The sequence below is a fragment of the Panthera leo genome, chromosome B2 (assembly GCF_018350215.1).
Source record: "Panthera leo isolate Ple1 chromosome B2, P.leo_Ple1_pat1.1, whole genome shotgun sequence".
Taxonomy (NCBI): Eukaryota; Metazoa; Chordata; class Mammalia; order Carnivora; family Felidae; genus Panthera; species Panthera leo.
In genome coordinates, this window is record NC_056683.1 from 1092056 (window position 1) to 1112734 (window position 20679).

At 37.5% G+C, this 20679-nt stretch overlaps 1 protein-coding gene across 1 annotated transcript; it reads left to right on the top strand.

Annotated features, from left to right (window-relative positions):
• The first annotated feature begins 19345 nt into the window (after positions 1 to 19345).
• On the top strand, positions 19346 to 20290 carry LOC122218913 (olfactory receptor 2W1-like). The gene has a single exon (XM_042937220.1). The coding sequence runs from the start codon at positions 19346 to 19348 to the stop codon at positions 20288 to 20290; it is 945 nt and encodes a 314-aa protein (XP_042793154.1).
• Positions 20291 to 20679: the final 389 nt, after the last annotated feature.

Here is a 20679-nt window from a genome sequence, read left to right on the forward strand (position 1 = left end):
TGTCCACAGTCTCTGGGCATTGGCAGCAGCATGGTCCTGTGAACATTCCTAGGTGTCGCCAGTGACCAGCCACTGCTTGGTGAGACCCTTCTGCAGAGGGGCAGAGCAGGTCAAAGCTACAGTCCCTCAGAAGTGGGGGGCTGTGGAAGGGAGCCGCATCTGAGACAAAACTTGGGAGGGAGGTGTTGCCTGGGGCTTGGTCATGGACACTGTGGAAACGGGGAGTGGATGGAAACAAAAGACGAAGTATGGGTGCACAATTGCTGATGGGGAGAACAGAGTTCCAATACTAGAGACTGGGTAGCTGGGTGAGCCATTGTCAGCCCTCCCACACATGCGCATACGCACCTACAAGAGCCACAGCAATCCACCCCAGTAGGCTAGCAGTGCCATCTAGTGGAGAACAGACCTGTTACACCAAGTCCCTCCCAACAGGGCCAACCTCCCTCTTCAAGAATACAAGTCTCACTGCCAGCTTAGTTTATGGACTATACAGCCCTCCATACGTTGACTTCTAGGGGAAAATGAAGCAATTTTAGTCATGTTTCAGTCTGTTAGCTGCTCCAACTATTCAATTTTCTTTCTTTTTTTTCTCTTTTTCATTTCCTTTTCCTTGAATATAAAAAAAGAAAAATTCGTTTTTACTTTCAATTTTTATTAAAAGATATATTTTTTATTTTTTTCTACTATATTTTTTGCTTTTGCGTATTTTTTTCAAATCCCATTTTACTTACATCATTTCATTTTAGTCTATTCAGTATATTAATTTTGTCAAATTTTCAAATGACTTACGTTTTTTCTTTTTTTAACCTTTTTCTCTAATCTATCAAGCCCCTTTCAACACCCAAACCAAACCACACCTAGAATCTAGCATCATTTATTCAAATTTGTGTGTGTATTTGTTTTTAATTTTTTAATTTTAATTTATTTTTTTAATTTTCTAATGTTTTACTTCTTTTCGAGAGAGAGAGAGAGTGTGAGTGGGGGAGGAGCAGAGAGAGAGGGAGACACAGAATCTGGAGCAGGGTCCAGGCTCTGAGCTGTCAGCACAGAGCCTGATGTGGGCCTCAAACTCACGAACAGTGAGATCATTACCTGAGCCAAAGTCAGATGCTCAACCGACTGAGGCACCCAGGGTACACTAATTTTAAATTTTTTATTTTAATTTTTTGTAATTTTAATTTTTTCTACCTTGTTAATTCCTTTTCACCCTGCAAAATGATGAAATGAAGGAATTCACTGAAATTAAACAACAGGAAGAAAAGACAGCCAGGGACTTGACCAACACAAATACAAGCAACATGTCTAAACCAGGATTTAGAATCACGATAAGAATACTAGCTGGAGTCAAAAATAGATGAGAATCCCCTTCTGCAGAGACAAAAGAAGTAAAAGCTAGTCAGGATGAAATATAAAGTGCTATAACTGAGCTACAATCTCGAATGGATGCCATGGTGGCAAGGATGGATGAGGCAGAACAGAGAATCAGCGATATAGAGGATGAACTTATGGAGAATAATAAAGCAGAAAAAGAGGGAGATTAAGCAAAAGAGCACGATTTAAGGATTAAAGAAATCAGTGACTCATTAAGAAGGAAAAACATCAGAATCATAGGGGTCCCAGAAGAGGAAGAGAGAGAAAAAGGGGTAGAAGGGTTATGTGAGCAAATCATAATGGAAAACTTTCCTAACATGAGGTAAGACACAGACATCAAAATCCAGGAAGCACAGAGAACCCCAGTTAGATTTAACAAAAACTGACCTAAACAAGACATGTCATAGTCAAATTCACAAAAATTCAGGCAAGGAGAAAATCATGAAAGCAGCAAGTGAAAAAAGTCCTTAATGTACAAGGGAAGACACATCAGGTTTGCAGCAGACCTATCCATAGAAACTTGGCAGGCCAGAAAGGACTGGCAGGGTATATTCAATGTGCTGAATCAGAAAAATATGCAGCCAAGAATTCTTTATCCAGCAAAGCTATCATTCAGAATAGAAGGAAAGATAAAAAGTGCCCCAGACAAACAAAAATTAAAGGAGTTTGTGACCACCAAACCAGCCATGGAAGAAATTTTAAGGGGGACTCTCTGAGTGGACAAAGGATGAAAAAAAAAAAAATAAATAAATGAATAAATACCAAAACCAACAAAGATTAGAAAGGACGAGAGAACACCACCAGAAACTCCAACTCTACAAGCATCATAATGGCAATAAATTCATATCTTTCAGTACTCACTCTAAACGTCAAAGGACTAAATACTCCAATCAAAAGACATAGGGTAACAGAATGGATAAGAAAACAAATCCATCTGTATGCTGTTTACAAAGGACCCACTTTAGACCTAAAGACACCTTCAAATTGAAAGTAAGGGGATGGAAACCATCTATCATGCTAATGGACAACAAAAGAAAGTGGGAATAGCCATACTTATATCAGAAAAGCTAGACTTTAAAATAAAGACTGTATCAAGAGATGCAGAAGGGCATTATAATAATCAAGGGGTTTAGCCACCAAGAAGACCTAACAACTGTAAACATTTAGGAAACAAACACAACAACACAACAGAAATAAAAACAATAATAAGAGAATATTATGAGCAATTATATGCCAATAAAATGGACAATCTGGAAGAAATGGACAAATTCCTAGAAACATATACACTACCAAAACTGAAACAGGAAGAAATAGAAAAATGGAACAGTCCCATAACCAGTAAGGAAATTGAATTAGTAATAAAAAAAAATCTACCAAAAAACAAGAGTCCAAGGCCAGATGGCTTTCCACGGAATTCTACCAAACATGTAAGAAAGTTCCAAAAAATAGAAATGGAAGGAAAACTTCCAAACTTATTCTATGAAGCCATCATTACCTTGATTCTAAAACCAGACAGAAACCCCACTAAAAAGGAGAACTACAGACCAATATCCCTGATGAACATGGACGCAAAAATCCTCATTAATATATTAGCCAATTGGCCCCAAAAATATATTAAAAAAAGTATTCACCCCAACGAAGTGGGATTTGTACCTGGGATACAGGGCTGGTTCAATATCAGCAAAACAATGAACGTGATTCATCACATCAATAAAAGAAAGGACAAGAAACATATGATTCTCTCAATAGATGCAGAGGAAGTATTTGACAAAATATACCATCCTTCCTTGATAAAAAACTTCAAGAAAGTAGGGATAGAAGGATCATACCTCGAGATCATAAAAGCTATATATGAACGACCCAATGCTAATATCATCCTCAATGGGGAAAAACTGAGAGCTTTCCCCCTAAGGTCAGGAACAAGACAGGGATGTCCACTGTCACCACTCTTATTCAACATAGTATTGGAAGTCTTAGTCTCTGCAATCAGACAACACTAAGGAACAAAAGGCGTCCAAATCAGCCAGGAGGAGGTCAAACTTGCACTCTTTGCAGATGACATGATACTCTGTATGGAAAACCCTAAAGATTCCACCAAAAAACTACTAGAACTGATTCACAAATTCAGCAAAGTTGCAGGATATAAAATCAATGCACGGAAATTGGTTGCATTCCTATACACCAACAATGAAGCAACAGAAAGAGAAATCAAGGAATCGATCCCATTTACAGTTGCACCAAAAACCATAAAATACCTAGGAATAAATCTAACCAAAGAGATGAAAAATCTATACACTGAAAACTATAGAAAGCTGATGAAAGAAATTGAAGAAGACACAAAGAAATGGAAAATGATTCCATGCTCCTGAATAGGAAGAACAAATATTGTTAAAATGTCAATACTACCCAAAGCAATCTACATATTCAAAGGGATCCCTATCAAATTAACACCAGCATTCTTCACAGAGCTAGAACAAATAATCTTAAAAATTTTTTGGAACCAGAAAAGACCCCAAATAGCCAAAGCAATCTTGAAAAAGAAAACCAAAGCAGGAGGCATCACAACCCCAGACTTCAAGCTATACTACAAATCTGTAATAATCAAGACAGTATGGTACTCGCACAAGAACAGACACTTAAATTAATGTAATAGAATAGAGAACCTAGAAATGGACCCACAAACGTATGGCCAAATAATCTTTGACAAAGCAGGAAAGAATATCCAATGGAATAAAGACAGTCTCTTCAGCAAGTGGTGCTGGGAAAACTGGACAGTGACATGCAGAAGAATGAACCTGGACCACTTTCTTACATCATACACAAAAATAAATTCAAAGTGGATGAAAGACCTCAATGTAAGACAGGAACCCATCAAAATCCTCGAGGAGAAATCAGGCAAAAACCTCTTGGATCTTGCCCGCGTAATTTCTTACTCAACATGTCTCCGGAGGCAAGGAAAACCAAAGCAAAAATGAACTACTGGGACCTCATGAAAATAAAAAGCTTCTGCACAGCGAAGGAAATAATCAGCAAAACTAAAAGGCAACTGACAGAATGGGAGAAGATATTTGCAAATGACATATCAGATAAAGGGTTAGTATCCAAAATACATAAAGAACTTATCAAACTCAACTCCCAAAAAACAAATAATCCAGTGAAGAAATGGGCAAAAGACATGAATAGACACTTCTCCAAGGAAGACATCCAGATAGCCAACTGAGACATGAAAAAAATGCTCAACTTTACTCATCATCGGGGAAATACAAATCAAAACCACAAGGAGATACCACCTTACACCTGTCAGAAGGGTTAACATTAACAACTCAGGCAACAACATATGTTGGCAAGGATGCGGAGAAAGAGGATCTCTTTTGCATTGTTGGTGGGAATGCAAGCTGGTGCAGCCACTCTAGAAAAAAGTATGGAGGTTCCTCAAAAAACTAAAAATGGAACTACCCTACGACCCAGCAATTGCACTGCTAGGCATTTATCCACGGGATACAGGTGTGCTGTTTTGAAGGGACACATGCACCCCCATGTTTATAGCAGCACTATCAACAATAGTCAAAGTATGGAAAGAACCCAAATGTCCATCAATGGATGAATGGACAAAGAAAATGCGGTGTATATATACAATGGAGTATTACTCGGCAATCAAAAAGAATGAAATCTTGCCATTTGCAACTATGTGGATGGAACTGGTGGGTATTATGCTAAATGAAATTAGTCAGCCAGAGAAAGAAAAATATCATATGACTTCACTGATATGAGGAATTTAAGAGACAAAACAGATGAACATAAGGGAAGGGAAGCAAAAATATTAGAAAAACAGGGAAGGGGACAAAACATAAGAGACTCATAAATATGGAGGACAAACTGAGGGTTACTGGAGGGATTGTGGGACGGGGTATTGGATAAATGGGTAAGGGGCATTAAGGAATCTACTCCTGAAATTATTGTTGCACTATATGCTAACTAATTTGGATGCAAATAAAAAAGTAAAACTAAAAAGAAATAAAATAAACAAAAAAGAAATCCTAGCCAGAGCACCTAGGCAAGAAAAAGAAATAAAGGCAACCAAATAAAGAAGGAAGAAATAAAACTGTCTGTATATGCTGATGACATGAGGTCGTATAAAGAAAATCCTAAAGATTCCACCATAAAAGTGAACTACTGAACAATTTTGTAAAGTTGCAGGATACAAATTCAATATACAAAAATACATCATTTTTATAGAATAATTGCAAACTAGTAGAAGGGAAATGAAGAAAACTAATCTCATTTACAATCACGTCAATAAGAATTAATTTCACCAAGTATATGAAAGACCTGTACACCAAAAAGTATAAGGTTGATGCAAAAAACTGAAGACACACAAATAAATGGAAAGACAGTCCATGTTTATGGATTGGAAAAATATTTTTTAAATGTATATACCGCCTAAATCCAGCTACAGATTCAATACAATCCCTATCAAAATTCCAGTGGCATTTCTCCTAGAAATACAACCAAAAACCTTAACATTTATATGGAACCACAAAAAGCCTTGAAATTCTAAAGCAATCTTGAAAGAACAACAATGTTGAAGGCATTACACATCCTAATTTCAAACTATATTAAGATCCATAGTAATCAAAGCCATGTGTTGTTAACATGAGAACAGACACATGTATCAATGGAATAAGGGGCATATCAGAAATAAATTCATATTAATAGGAAACCTATGATTTATGAGTATATATATATGTGTGTGTGTGTGTGTGTGTGTGCGCGTGCGCTCACACACACACACACACACACACACACACACACACACACATATACTTGAATATTTCTCATCCACAAGAATGGACACCCTGCCATAGTGACAATACGGATGAACTTTGAGGGCATTATGCTAAGTTAGATAAGTCACAGAAAGACCCAAACTGCATGATGTCGCTTATATGTGGAATCCTAAAAAAAGAGTCAAACTCATTGAAACACAGAGAGAAAAAATGGTTAATAGGGGTTGAGGGTGAGGGAAATAGGGAGAGGTTGATAAAAAGGTACAAACTTCAGCTATAAGATGAATAAGGCATGAGAATCTCGTGTAAAACATGGTGTCTAGAGATAATAACACTGTATTTCATAATTTAAATCTGCTGAGAGAGTAGAACTGAAATGTTCATACCAAACCAAAAAACTAAATACATAAGGCAATGAGGCACCTGGGTGGCTCCATCAGTTGAGTGTCCAACATCGGCTCAGCCATGATCTTGCACTTCATGAGTTCGAGCCCAACATCAGCCTCACTGCTGTCAGCACAGAGCCTGCTTTGGATCCTCTGCGCCCACTATTTTCTGCCCCTCCCCCGCTTGCACTCTCTTAAAATTAAATAAACATTTAAAAAATACATGAGCCTATGGATATATTAACTATATGGGGGAGGGTATCTTTTCAAAGTGTATACGTATATCAAATCTCCATGATGTACACGTCAAATATGCTACAATTTTATGTCTGAATTTTATTTTGATAAAGCTGAATCTTGAAAGAAAGAAAAAAGGAAAGGAAGGAAGGAAGGAAGGAAGGAAGGAAGGAAGGAAGGAAGAGAAAGAAAGAGAGAGAAAGAAAGAAAGAAAGAAAGAAAGAAAGAAAGAAAGAAAGAAAGAAAGGGCAGCTTTAGGGGAGAGCGGTGAAAAGTGCTATTTTAGAAAAGGTGGTCCAGGAGGGTTCTCTGAGCAGAGACCTGAATAAAGCAAGAGGGTCAGTCTCAAGACACTTATGAGGAAGAGTATGCCCAGGAAGTTGCAAGGGATACATTTGATGTGTTTGGTAAACAGCAAGAAAGGCCTTGCAGCTGAGTCCTAAGTGGCCCTCCATCAGCAGCAGCAGCAGCAGCAGCAGGAAAAGCACTAACCATGAGAAGCTTGTATTTCATAACATTTTTAGTCTAAAAGGAATTATTCAGAATTAGGAGATTCTATAAGACAACTTGCCTGGCCTATTTTTTTTTAAGTTTTAGTCAACATACAGTTCAATATTAGCGTCAGGAATAGAATTCAGTGATTCATCACTTACGTACAATATCCAGTGTTCATGCCAAGTGTCCTCCTTAATGCCCAACACCCATCTAGCCTATCTCCCACCCACATTCCTCCATCAACCTTCAGTTTGTTCTCTATCATTAAGAGTCTTCTGTGGTTTGTTTTTCTCACTCCTCTTCCCCCGCCATTCCCTTATGTTCACCAGTTTTGTTTCTTAAATACCACATATAAACAAAAATCATACAGTATTTGTCTTTCTCTGACTTATTTCACCTAGCATAATACATCCTAGCTCCATCCACATTGTTGCAAATGGAAACTATTTCATTCTGTTTGAACGTTGAGTAATATTCCATTATATATATCTATATTGTCATATTTTCTTTATTCATCAGTCAATAGACATTTGGGCTCTTTCCATAATCTGGCTATTTCAGATAATGCTGCTATAAATATCGGGATGCAATTCAAATCAGCATTTTCATAAACTTTGGGGAAGTACCTAACAGTGCAATTACTTAGTGGTAGGGTTTTTCTATTTTTCGTTTTCTGACAAACCTCCATACAGTTTTCTAGAGTCACTGCACCACTTTTCATTTCCACCAGCAGTTTAAGACGGTTCCCCTTTCTCTGCATCCTTGCCAACATCTGTTGTTTTCTGAGTTGTTAATTTTAGTCATTCTGATTGGTGTCTGACAAGTGATGAGGTACTACTATGGTTTTGATTTGCATTTTCCTAATGATGAATGATGTTAAGATCCTTTCATGTGTCTCTTGGCTATCTGGATGTCTTCCTTGGAAAAAAGTCTATTCTTGTCTTCTGCCCATTTTTAACTGGATTTTTTGTTTTATTAGTGTTGAGTGTTATATGTTGTTTATATTTTTGGATACTATCCCTTTATCAGATATGTCATTTGCAAATATCTTCTCCTATTTTATAGGCTACCTTTTAGTTTTGTTGGTCGTTTCCTTTTCTGTGTGGAAGCTATTTATCTTGGTAAAGTCCCAACAGTTCATGTTTCCTTTTGTTTCCCATGCCTCACAAGAATTTTCTAGTAAGACCTTGCTATGGCCAATGTCAAAGAGGTTACTGTCTTAGTTGTCCTCTAGGATTTTGATGGTTTCCTCTCTCACATTTAGGTCTTTCATCCATTTTGAATTCACTTTTGTGTATGGTGTAAGAAAGTGGTCCAGGTTCATTCTTTTGCATGTCGGTCTCCAGTTTTCCCAACACCATTTGTTGAAGAGACTGTCTTTTTTCCACTGGATGTTCTTTCCTGCTTTGTTGAAGATTAGTTGACCATATGGTTATGGGTCCATTTCTGGTTCTCTATTCTGTTCCATTGATCTAAGTGTCTGTTTTTGTGCCACTGCCATACTATCTTAATGATTACGGTTTTGTAACACAACCGAAAGTCTAGAATTGTAATGCCTCCAGCTTTGCTTTGCTTCTCTAGATTGCTTTGGCTATTTGGGGTCTTTTGTGGTTCCATACAAATTTTAGGATTGTTGCTACTAGCTCTGCAAAAACTGTCCGTTGTATTTTCATACGGTTTAGTTGCCTTAGTATGGACATTTTAACAATATTTTCCTTTCCAATCCATGAGCATGGAATGTTTTTCCATTTCTCCGCGTCATCTTCCATTTCTTTCATGAGTATTCTATAGTTTTCAGAGTACATACATTTTCCCTCTTTGGTTAGGTTTATTTCTAGATTTCTTATGGTTTTTGGTGCAATGGTAAATGAGGTGGATTCCTTGATTTCTTTTCTGCAGCTTCATTATTCGCATATAGAGATGCAGAATTTTTCTGCTCACCGATTTTGTATCTTGTGACTTCACTGAATTTGTTTATCAGTCTAGTAACTTTTTGGTGGAGCCTTTCAGGTTTCCTACAAGGAGAACCATGTCATCCTAGAATAATGAAAGCTTGACTTCTTCCTTGCTGATTTGGGTGCGCTTTTTGTTTTTTTCGTGTTGTCTGATTGCAGAGGTTAGGATTTCTAGTACTATGTTAAATAACACTGGTGAGAGTGGACATCCCTTCTTGTTCCTGAATGTAGAGGTACAGCTCTCAATTTTTCTCCCTTGAGGATTACCTTATCTTTGAGTATTTTGTATATGGCTTTTATGATTTGGAGGTATGTTCCTTCTATCCCTACTTTATTGAGTGTTCTTATGATGAATGGATGTTGTACTTTGTCGTTTTTTTTTCTGCATCTATTGACAGAATCCTATGGCTCTTATCCTTTCTTTTATTGATGTGGTGTATCACATTGATTGATTTGCCAATATTGAACAACTTTGCAGCAGAGGAATAACTCCCACTTGATCATGGTGAATAGTTCTTTTAGTGTACTGTTGGATTCAATTTGCTAGTATTTTCTTGATAATTTTTGCATTCATGTTCATGGAGGATACTGGCCTGTTCTTCCCTTTTAGTGGGGTCTTTGCCTGGTTTAGGAATCAGGGTAATGCTTACCTAATAGATGCATTTGGAAGTTTTCCTTCCATTTCTATTTTTTGGAATAGTTTCAGAAGAATGGCTATTAACACCTCTTTAAATATTCGGTGAACTCTCCAATGAAGCCCTCTGGACTTCAGACTTGGACTTTTTTTTTTCTAGGAGGTTTCGTATTCCTTGTTCACTTTCCTTGCTGGTTATCAGTCTTTTCAGCCTTTCTATTTCTTCCTTTTTCAGCTTTGGTAATTTATATGTTTCTAGAATTTTATTCATTTCTCCCAGATTTCCCAGTTTGTTGACATATAAATTTTCATAACATTCTCTTATATTGTTTGTATTTCTGTGGTGTTGGTTGTTATTTCTCCTCCCTCATATGTGATTTTATTTATGTGGGCCTTTCTCTTTTCTTCTTGATGCATCTGGTGCGGAGTTTCTCAATTTTATTAATTTTTTCAAAGCGCCAGCTCCTGGTTGCATTTACCTGCACTACTGTTTCTTTGGCTTCCACATCATTTATTTCCGCTCTAAAATTTATTATTTTCTTCCTTTGGCTGGCTTTGGGCTTCATTTGTTGTCTTTCTCTATTTCCTTTTGGTGTAAGGCCAGGCTGTTTATTTGAGGTTGCTGCTCAATATTGAGGTATTGTTGCAGAAAAAGACTCGCTGAGCACTACAGGAGAATTCTAGGCCCAGAAACATACTAGCTCCCTCACATCCACACACACATATGAAGGATTTTAATAATAAAGAGATATGATAGCATCACTAGGAAAAGAAAAATATTTAATAAATTAAACTGGAATTTGATTATTCATATGGAAAACCAAATTTGGCCCCCTATGCTCTGCTATACACATATATTAATTCCACGTGTGTTTAAGGTATGACTTTAAAATGATTAGGAATATATATATATATATTTATATATGTAAATATCATTCTGACTCTGGAATAAAGGAGAAGGATTACTAAAGATTAATTAAAATATTCTTCCATGATTAAATTTAGAAATTCTGACCAGCAAGAGACATGTCTTTTAAAGTAAAATGCCAAGGGAGCACCTGGATGACTAAGTTGGTTAAGCATCCAACTTTGGCTCAGGTCATGATCTCACAGTTTGTGCGCTCAAGCCCTACATCAGGCTCTATGTTGACCACTTAGATCCTGGAACCTGCTTCAGATTCTGTGTCTCCCTCTCTCACTGCCCCTCCCCTGTTCACATTCTGTCTCTCTGTCCTTCGAAAATAAATACATATTTAAAAAATTAAAGTTTAATGCCAAGGAAAAACTAAGAAAAAATATTGCCAGGCACACAACCAACAGATAGTTCAAATAAATCATAAAAATCTCTAAAAATTAATAAGTAAAAAAGAGAAGCAAGGCCAAAGAACAGTTGTCAGAACCTACAAATGGGTTTTCAAAGAAGGCCAATGTTACGTAGCAGTAAGTATATGAAGATAAGTCAACTTCATTAGTTTTTAGGTAAATGGAAATCAAGGCTACGGCTAGATAGCACTTATAATCTTTCAGTTGGCAATAATTTAAAAGTCCACAGGACAAGGCATGGAGAAAATGTAGATCAATGGAATAATTTATACAAAACTAGGGTAGGAGAAATTGATAAAACCATTTTAGGGGTAAATATCTTATAAAGTTTGCTTATTTCATAGCCAGCAATTCTTATCCTAGGCATACACTCAAAAGACCTTCTTGCATACACTATCCCAAGAGACATGAACAAAATTGTTCATCTTAACTAACGTCTTTCATATGAGTCCAAAAGTATAATCAGCCAAAATGGCCATCAGTGAGTGAGGAGACAAAATAATTATAATATGTTCACACAATGGAATATTATACAGTAGTGTAAGTAAATGAACCACAGCTACCCAAAAATATTGGATAATCTCAGTGACAAAAAGTTGAAAAAAGGAAAATGCCAAAAGAACATATAAGATATGATACCATTTTCAAATGAATTAAGCTTTAAAATACATGCTATTTAGGCATCAACATATGTGTGTGTGTGTCAATATAAAAACTACATTCTAATGCAAGTGTGTAATGAACACAAAATTCAGGATCATGATTTACCAAGGGTCAGGTAGGAATAAGAATTGTAAAAAGGGAGAAGTAGCTATAAATTTAAGATCCCAGTTCTTGAATTGAGTGGTAGGCCAAAATATGTTCATGGTATTATTTTTAATTGATTGAAAAAGGAACAATGATGATATGGCTCACTTACCACAGAATTAAGATGATTCTGTAATTTTTTTGGCATATATTATCTTCTGGCAAATACAACAACTAGATAATGCCTACATTTCTTCAACTGGACATAAAAAAAGTTCAATTAAATGTACTAATTTTTGTAGACAGTTTACATTATATTTGAAATCTTCAATAGTAAATATAATACACAAATAAATCCATCTCTGAAATTAATTTCCATGGAAGAAATTTAGAAAGAAAAAGACAAGATGAAACCCGGTATCTTAAGGGAACCTTTCCTAAAATAGTTGTTTGGAGAAGCGTCTGACCATAGTCTAAGATTTGTTAATCACCTCTGTGGGGCACCAGTCCCCAAGGTCTACACCACATGCACCGACTAGCCTTCATGTTCTACATAAACACTTCTTGGAGCACAAGTATACCAGAGAAGGGCTCTCCTTTCATGGGCAGACATCAGCCCACAAATGTGTCTAATGGGAGTGCTCACTAAAAGACTACAAATATCCCATAAAAAACACATTTACGAAACAAAATTTGTCAACTTTACCACAAATCATGATTCTAGTTTTTCTCCAACATCCACATTAAATAGAGACTTCACTGAATCTTAGCTCAGCTGTTGCATTTAAATGCAAATGTCATTGTGGAGTTAGTATAAGAAAGTGGTGGCTCACCAGTATTTCATGGACTCAGTAACTTGCCAAACAAGAATTCTTCTGACGAGCTGTGTAATAATGGCAACATGGATATCTTTGGGCTACATAAGAACATGAGAGCTGTGAATTCTTCAATCCTGAAATGTAAATATGTTCTAATTTTCTTCCTAGTTTTCTTTCCACATCATTGTTACATTCAAATTATGTTTAAATATGTGTGCTCTATTTGTCTTAAATTTCACTGAACAAACAAAAATGTAAGCTCATGCTATACCATTACAAACTAAAGTCCACACCATGAAAAATTAAAAGCTGTTTCAGTGAAAACATAGCATTCCTCCTTTTTAACATCGTTTCTTCTGCTTGCGTTCATAGTCTTAAACATTGACTTTTAAATTAAAATTACAATGACATCTAAAAGTTGAGACCCATGGTTTAAAACAATATGGAAAATGTTTGCAAGCATAAGATGAAAGTCCTATTTTGGCTTCACAGTATTAAATTACATAAGGTGTAACACTGGCTGGACACTTCCAATTAGTATACCTGGGGCCTTATGTTCCTCAAAGCTTAAACTGGGTCAGTAATGTTTTTCACCTGCTAAACCTACTTAACATATATTTTAGAAACTGCGTGTGTGTCATGAATGCTCCCTCCTTTCTTCAATGATTTAGCACATCTGCAGTACTACGTTCACTTCTCAACTAACTAATCCAAGGTATTTTATAATCCATGGTGAGTCCAATGGATAGCCACCAGAAAAGCATGGTAATTAAACTTCTTACAGCGTGAGCAATGGCTGACAAGCATCTACACTTAATCTGGGAACATAAATCTAAGAGTATATTTGATAACAGGATCTAATATTAAAGAAAACTCAAAAGATATATGAAAATATTTAAAGAGGCAAAATAAAAAATATTGTCTAGGGATACACAAGTGGGTAATCACACTACTAAAATACAAGGAGGTCATTACTATAAACATGAGGATAGTGGGTACTTTAGGGGACAAGGAAGGGTAATGATTGGGATGAGACACAAAGAGAAGTTCCTGGGGTGCTTGCCAAGGTTCTGTTTTTTGAACTGAATGTTAGTTATCAGAATATTCACCTTGATTCAGTGAGCTTTTTGCTTCCATGTTTTATTTCATAATAAAACTGTCTTTTTTAATGAAGCCATATTGAATTGACTTATTCCATGTTATTTCCAGAATAAAGAAAAACAGGCAGTGCCTGAGAGTTAAAGAGGCATCTCTGAACTCAACATAAGGAGTAAGTATGAATCCCTCTTTAAAAGATATTTAGGAGCCTATAAATGCTGGTGACTATGTGGAGAAACAGAAATCCTCTTGCACTGTTGGTGAGAATGCAAACCAGTGGGGCCACTCTGGAAAACATTGTGGAGGTTCCTCAAAAAATTAAAAACAAATCTACCCTATGACCCAGCAATAGCATGGCTAGGAATTTACCCAAGGGATACAGGAGTGCTGGTGCCTAGGGGCACGTGTACCCCGACGTTTATAGCAGCACTTTCAACAATATCCAAATTATAGAAAGAGCCTAAATGTTCATCAACTGATGAATGGATAAAGAAGATGTGGTTTATATATACAATGGAATACTACGTGGCAATGAGAAAGAATGAAATATGGCCATTTACAGCAACGTGGATGGAACTGGAAGGTATTATGCTAACTGAAATGAGTCCATCCGAGAAAGACAGATACCATATATTTTTACTCTTATGTGGATCCTGAGAAACTTAACAGAAGACCATGGGGGAGGGAAGAGGGAGGAAAGTTACAGAGAGAGAGAGGAAAGCAACCTATTAGAGACTCTTAAATACAGAGAACAAATTGAGGGTTGATGGGGGGTAGGGGAGAGGGGAAAGTGGGTGATGGGCATTGAGGAGGGCACCTGTTGGGATGAGCACTGAGTATTGTATGGAAAACAATTTGACAATAAATTATATTTAAAAAAAATAAAAGACAGAAAGCTATGAAAACAGGAGTTGTGTGAATATTCTGTGGAAGGCCTGCTTCGTAGGACAGAAGGCTGGATTGTGGCTTCTGAGTCTATGTAAACTCTAAAATTCTATGGCTTTCTCATTCCCAACACTATCCCAACTCGACATGGTCAAGAAAAGCTGACTACATTTTGTAATCAAGGCATGGGGAGCTTAAGTCCTCTGTCTTTTCCTGCCTCTGAGTTGGTCAGTTCACTATGTACATTGTGTTTGTGGGCACTTTTGTGTACATGAGTGTCTGTGCATTTGAAAAGTTATCCACACATAAAATTTTAACCATTCCAGTTTAGTTTTAGACCATCATGGTAATATTACCAGTGGGAAAAATAAAGAGAGTAAGGAAAAAATAAAATAATAATAATTTGTGGGTAGGTGAATACAATGTTTAACGTTTTAGAATTAAATATGAACCAAGCATAGTTCTAGTGTTTTCACAAATACTAACCCTCACAGCCTCCCTGTGAGGGACATTATTAGCCTTACAGAATGTACAGAGAACATGATGTACAAACAGGTTATATAACTGCCCAAGGAGACTTTACTTCCCACTACTTAGCTAGGATTTCACACCAAGCTCTGAGTCCAGAATCCATGCACTTAAACACTAACTCAACTTAACTGACATCCTATCAGATAAAGACTTCACAATCGTTAATTAAATGAAATTTCCATTTTTATATTGAGAAAAGCTGTATCCCTGTATCATACTACTTGGTAATCACAGTTCCTTCTTCATGTTTATAACATTTTCAAGTTCTAACTAAAATGCTTGTAACAATGATACACTGTAGGGAATTTTCCTTATTTTACTATAACTGCAACAAAGAAATTTAGTATTCTTTGGCTCCAAACACACTATGAATATAAAGTACTCTAGCCAAAGCTCATGTTCTAACACTATATGCATAAAAAATTTATAAGCCAAAAAATAAAACTAAAAAAAATATAGTAAGTTAATTCACTCATTAATTACTCCATCTATTTAATGATATGATAATGTATTCAGAAATAATGAAATTTGTGTATTCTTTATCCTTTTTCTGTATTCTTTCAGAATTGAAGTCAGATTTTACCTACAGATTTCTGAAGCAAACAGAGAATTGATCCATATGATTGGTAAATTCCAAGGGAAAAACAACTCACTGACTGTTTAATGAACTGATTTTTGTTCAAGTTACCTATCTTGCTAATCCTGCTGAATGGCCTGATGAGTAGGAGCTAACACAGGTTTTTGACGTGTGTAAGTGATAACCAATCCTTCTGGAATAGGTTCCTTTTAATTCTGCAAAAAATTATAAGGCTATTTAACTGGTATAATAGCAGTCATGAAAGGTATTCAAAGAAACGAATGGCCTCTGTACATGTAAATAATGGTTAATAAGAAAGACAATTTTTTCCCAGCACCAAAAAAGAGCAGTATAGTGAGGAACACCAAAATTGATTCAGAAATATCAGTGTCTGCAGGGTTGAATAGGAGTGAAAATATGAGGAGAGGTTGGTGGTGATGCTGGTGGTGATGATAATAGCTGGAATGCAGACATTTGGACATGAATGTGGAAAGTGATTTTCCTACCAAATGGTGCAGCTTATCCAAAAATAGTAGGTTATTTACCTTTTTACCTTAAACTCCACTCCTTTGATAAGGGAAAACTTGTCATGTCAAGTGATCTAATGTCATAATTTCAAGAAGGAACAGCTCTAAATATATCCTACTCCTAACTTATGTCATTAACTTTATGGATTTATTGCTTACCCAAAATACAGAGAACCCTAAGTGTTGTAGTATATTAAGCCTTTTCAATTGTTTACAATTTAGTGTGATTGCAATTATCGTATTATTTTTATTATTTTTATTTTTTTTCTTTTAATATGAAATTTATTTTCAAATTGGTTTCCATACAACACCCAGTGCTCATCCAAACAGGGGCCCTCTTCGATGCTCATCACCCACTTTCCCCTCTCTCCACCCCCCAAAGACCATCAGCTTGTTATCAGTTTTTAAGAGTCTCTTATGCTTTGGCTCTCTCCCTCTCTAAATTTTTTTCCTTCCCCTCCCCCATGGTCTTTTGTTAAGTTTCTCAGGATCCACATAAGAATGAAAACATATGGTATCTGTCTTCTTCTGTGTGACTTATTTCACTTAGCATAACGATCTCCAGTTCCATCCATGTTGCTACAAAAGACCATATTTCATTCTTTCATTGCCAAGTAGTATTCCATTGTGTATATAAACCACAATTTCTTTATCCATTCATCAGTTGATGGACATTTAGACCCTTTCCATAATTTGGCAATTGTTGAAAGTGCTGCTATAAACATTGGGGTACAAGTGCCCCTGTGCATCAGCACTCTTGTATCCCAGCACTCTTGTATCCCTTGCTAGATACAGATCCCACTGTATCTAGCAGTGCTATTGCTGGGTCATAGGGTACATCTATTTTTAATTTTTTGAGGAACCTCCACAATGTTTTCCAGAGTGGCTGCACCAGTTTGCACTCCCACCAACAGTGCAAGACGGTTCCCATTTCTCCACATCATCACCAGTATCTATAGTCTCTTGATTTGTTCATTTTAGCCACTCCGACTGGCGTGAGGTGGTATCTCAGTGTGGTTTTGATTTGTATTTCCCTGATGAAGAGTATCTTTTCATGTGCCTGTTGGCCATCCGGATGTCTTCTTTAGAGAAGTGTCTACTCATGTTTTCTGCACATTTCTTCACTTGATTATTTGTTTTTTGGGTGTGGAATTTGGTGAGTTCTTTCTAGATTTTGAATACTAGCTCTTTGTCTGATATGCCATTTGCAAATATCTTTTCCCATTCCGTCAGTTGCCTTTAGTTTTGTTGATTGTTTCCTTTGTAGTGCAGAAGATTTTATCTTCGTGAGTCCCAATAGTTCATCTTTGCTTGTAATTCCTTTCCCTTTGGAGATGTGTCAAGTAAGAATTGCTGCGGCTAAGGTCAGAGAGGTTTTTCCTCCTTTCTTCCCTACTCCTTTTGGATATTTTTTGATGGTTTCCTGTCTCACATTCAGGTCCCTCATCCATTTTGGGTTTATTTTTGTCAATGGTGTAAGAAAGTGGTCTAGTTTCATTCTTCTGCATGTTGCTGTCAAGTTCTTCCAGCACCATTTGTTAAAGAGACTGTCTTTTTTCCATTGGCCAGAGATTAGTTGGCCGTACTTCTGTGGAACTAATTCTGGAGTCTCTATTGTATTCCATTGGTCTATGTGTCTGTTTTTGTGCCAATACCATGCTGTCTTGATGATTACAGATTTGTAGTAGAGACTAAATTCTGGGATTGTGATGCCTCCCGCTTTGGTCTTCTTCTTCAATATTACTTTGGCTATTCGGGGTCTTTTGTGGTTCCATACAAATTTTAGGATACCTTGTTCTAACTTTGAGAATGCTGGCACAATTTTGTTTGCGATTGCATTGAATGTGTAGATTGCTTTGGGTAGTATTGACATCTTAACAATATTTATTCTCCCAATCATGAGCACAGAATGTTTTTCCATTCCACCATTGGGGCTACAGTGAGACTGGTGTGTACCTTATCTTCCCCTCTCCCAGGGACAGGACTCACTGTGGAGTGGTGTGGCCCCTGTCTGGGCTATTTGCACACTGCCAGGCTTGTGGTGCTGCTTTGATGGGATCTGGCCAAGGGTGTATTAGCTGGGGTGGATCAGCAGGTTGCACAGGGGCAGGAGGGGTATGCTTAGCTCACTTTGCTGTTGATGGTCCCCTGCGGGAGTGGCCCTGCAGCACCAGGAGGGAGGCAGGACTTTCAAAGAGATGGATCCACAGAAGCCCAGCATTGGACATTTGCACAGTGCAAGCAAGTTTGGTGACAGGAAATGGTTCCCTTTGGAATTTCACCTGGGGCATGGGAGAGGGAAATGGCACCTGCCAGGGCCTTTGTTCCCCTGCTGAGCTGCATTCTGTCTTCCAGGGCTCAACAACTGTCTCTCCTGGCATCCTCTCACCCTCCCTGCTTCCCAAGAGCAGAGCTGTTGACTTTTAACATTCCAGATGTTAAGTCCTGCTGGCTGTAAGGACTCACGCAGTCCAGCCCCTCCTCTTTTCAAGCCAGACTTCAGCGGCTCTGCCTTGCTGGGAGGGCTGCCCCTACACACCCCAGCTCCCTCCTGCCAGTCCGTGTATCACGCACCACCTCTCCTCCCTTCCTACCCTCTTCCATGGGCCTCTTGTCTATGCTTGGCTCTAGAGAGTCCATTCTTCTAGTCTTCTGGTGGTTTTCTGGGTTATTTAGGCAGATGTAGGTGGAATCTAAGTGACCAGCCAGACAAGGTGAGACCAGCATCCTACTATGCCGCCATGTTCTGGAGAGCCTCTAGCATATTATTTTTAGAATCACTCTGGTTATGAATAAACACAGGGAAGCTATGGTCACTGAATACAGTGTTAAAAGAAACATTCCAAAAGGAGAGAGCACACAAACAAGTGAATGTGGGATACTCATGCAGACTTTAGACATTTTATTTCTACCTAAAGTGATGCTATTTTTTGTTACCAGGGTATTGACCTCTAGACCTTCATGAGGAGTCATGGACACAAATAATGAAAGTTCCACTACAGACTTCATCCTGCTGGGGTTTTCTGATCTGCTCCAATTAGAACACATAATCTCTGGGGTTGTCTTTGTCTTCTATATTATGACTCTAGTAGGAAACACAGCCATCATCCTTGTATCTAACCTAGACAGCCAGCTCCATACTCCCATGTATTTCTTCCTATCCAATTTGTCTTTTCTGGATCTCTGTTATGCAACTAGCATTATCCCACAGATGCTGGTAAATCTATGGGGTCCAACAAAGTCTATTACCTATGGAGGGTGTGTGCTCCAATTCTTTTTTGCCCTTGACTTGGGAGCCACAGAATGTCTTCTCTTGGCTGTGATGGCCTATGATCGCTATGCTGCTGTCTGTCAACCTCTTCACTACACAGTATTAATGCACCCTCAGCTTTGCCAGAAGATGGTGCTCACCGCCTGGTTAGGTGGTCTTGGCAGTGCCTTAATTGTTTGTTCCTTGACTTTGACGTTGCCAAGATGTGGGCACCGGGAGGTGGATAATTTTTTCTGTGAGATGCCAGCCTTGCTCAAGATGGCTTGTGTCTACTCAAAAGTAATTGAGATTGTTGTCTTTGCTCTTGGAGTGATATTTCTTCTAGCACCTCTATCAATAATTTTCATCTCATATGCAATTATCACTCAAGCTGTCATGAGGATAAAGTCAACAGCAAGGTGGCATAAGGTCCTTAATACATGTGGTTCCCACCTCACAGTAGTAACTCTGTTTTATGGAACAATCATTTATATGTACATGAAGCCACAGAATAGCACATCTGAAGATGAAGGGAAGTTCCTTACACTCTTTTACACAATAGTCACACCCACCCTTAACCCTCTGATCTACACTTTAAGAAACAAAGATGTGAAGAGTGCAGTAAAGAGAATACTGTGTGAACGAAAATGGTCAGCAAAGTCATGAGTTAGATGGAACAGAAGTAAGGAAATAACACTGACCTTTACCAACAGAAGATGAGTCAATTCATTTCTGTAAGGAACACTTACTGGGTGTCTACCTTGTACCAAGAATTGTACCAAGTTCCGATTTGTAAATAAGTAGGAAGTACACCAAAATTATAGGAGATAGAGATACAGATACATAAAGGAACTTCAATTCATACACTTAAAATGCTTCAAGACTAATCTGGGACTACATATAAGTAAACATATAATGATTAAATGTGCTTAAGTACAGTAATAGAGATATGTACTAACTACTAAGAATATATTTCACCTAGAATATTTTTATGTAGGATTACACTGGACACTGATTTTTTTCTTCCCAGACACCCCGTACATCCACTTGATACT